At 33.4% G+C, this 1,895-nt stretch overlaps 1 protein-coding gene across 1 annotated transcript in view; it reads right to left on the reverse strand.

The window, feature by feature from the left end:
• Positions 1 to 114: 114 nt before the first annotated feature.
• The window catches only part of LOC124419292 (SH2B adapter protein 1-like), a 15,744-nt gene continuing 13,963 nt past the window's right edge, over positions 115 to 1,895 (reverse strand). Inside the window, exon 2 of the mRNA XM_046947972.1 lies at positions 115 to 1,035. Within this exon, the coding sequence (XP_046803928.1) occupies positions 115 to 522 (408 nt within the window). The 5' untranslated portion in view covers positions 523 to 1,035. The remainder of the gene's footprint in view (positions 1,036 to 1,895) is intronic.

Raw genomic sequence — 1,895 nt, forward strand, 5'->3', positions numbered from 1 at the left:
AGTTCAGTTCTAGTTCAGTTCTAGTTCAGTTCTAGTTCAGTTCTAGTTCAGTTCTAGTTCAGTTCTAGTTCAGTTCTAGGTCAGTTCTAGTTCAGTTCTAGGTCAGTTTTAATTCTATCCTAGTTCTGTGCAGAACATTGTACTTACTTTTAAATTATTACGCCTACGAAAGAATTCCTTTTCAAAGTGTTCAGCGAATGATTCCAAAAACTTTTGACCAAAATTACGATGTGATAGATTTCGTGCCTCTTCGGGCGTTAAGCTGCCATTTATATAATTGATGCAAGCTTTGGCAAAATCGGCAGCGGCAACACGAGCATGACGATCGGAAAACTCTTCCCAACTAGTACCACACGTATAGGGTATACCGGAAGAGGTTGAATTCAACATACTGGTACTTGGAATTAAATCAGATGCAACGGCGCCACCTACCGCTCCAGCAGAACTGCCACCTAAACTACTACCACCAGTGCCACCAATGTAACCGCCAATGCTAAAAGCAGCCGTACTATTGCCACCCATTATTATATTTGTTGCTATTGACCGCTACTCCAACAAATTAAAAATTAATAAAAAATAAATTCCAATTACAAGAGTAAGAGAAAATAAAGAGAGAGTAAGTGTGTGTCTCTTTTTATTTAAATATCTTTCAAGATTTGATCCTCTTTTACAGCTGTCTGTCTGTATGTCTATACGCCTGCTATCTGTCTGTCTGTCCGGCTTTTAATGTATATTATAGCTTTGGTTGCTTTAGTTTCAATATAGGAATCATCAACTATTTATGTGGGGTATGCTTGGCTAGTTGTTGGCGTTACTCCTACACATAAATTCTTTTAGAAGATTGACACAATTCAGCCAGCAGAATGGTTGTTTATATTTTTATTTATTTATTTTGTTTTTCTTGATCTTTTACGTTGTTGTATAGTTTGTGTGTATGAGACCCCAAAACAATCTGTGATACAACAATAATTTTCTATTTTGTTCTTCTTAATTTGCTTTAAAGGAATGATGTTTTTGTTGTGATGTATAAATTGTCTGCAATGAAATAGGAATAAAGAGATTTTATAAGTTTAGAAGAGGGAGGAAATCAATAGACAACTATAATATACTCCTCATACATCTAAAGAATGTAAACAAATGGTCGGCTAACCAGCCAGCCAACTAGCTAGCACACACTCATGTGACATAAATTTCAATTAGTTACGCTAATTTTAATTACAATTTTAAAACAAATAACACGTTCGTACAATTTCATTCATAATTTAATGCACTATTAAGAAATCGTACATTCTTTCTCAATTCATGCTTGTTTGAGATATTTGAGTTACATACATACATACGTTATGCCTCTGCATATTTTTTTCACTCTCGCTCTTATTTGTTTCACTGGCCAGAATATTATTTTTATGAACAGTAAGAGAAAACTAAACATATGTTTATTTGTAAGGAAAATCCTATATACATATAAGGAACATGTTTTATTATTGGAATAATAATGGTACTCTTAATCTGATACAGACAGGATTATATACTTTTGGTAACCATAAATTAGATTTTTCATATTTCTAGTAAAATTATTGAGTTAAAAAGAACAGCGGTTGTTTTTGCACATAGCCGTGATGAAAGAGTTAATTAATTTTAAATGCCTATTCTAGTACTATTCAAGTTCTTTTTTAGTTCTGTTCTATTCTAGTTCTGTTCTAGTTCCGTTCTAGTTCTGTTGTAGTTCTATTCTAGTTCTGTTCTAGATTTGTTCTAGTTCTGTTCTAGATCTGTTCTAGTTCTGCTCTAGTTCTGTTCTAGTTCTGTTCTAGTTCTGTTCTAGTTCTGTTCTAGTTCTGTTCTAGTTTAGTTCTAGTTCAGTTCTAGTTCAGTTCTAGTTCTGTTCTAGTTCT

Source organism: Lucilia cuprina, chromosome 4 (assembly GCF_022045245.1).
Source record: "Lucilia cuprina isolate Lc7/37 chromosome 4, ASM2204524v1, whole genome shotgun sequence".
Classification (NCBI taxonomy): domain Eukaryota; kingdom Metazoa; phylum Arthropoda; class Insecta; order Diptera; family Calliphoridae; genus Lucilia; species Lucilia cuprina.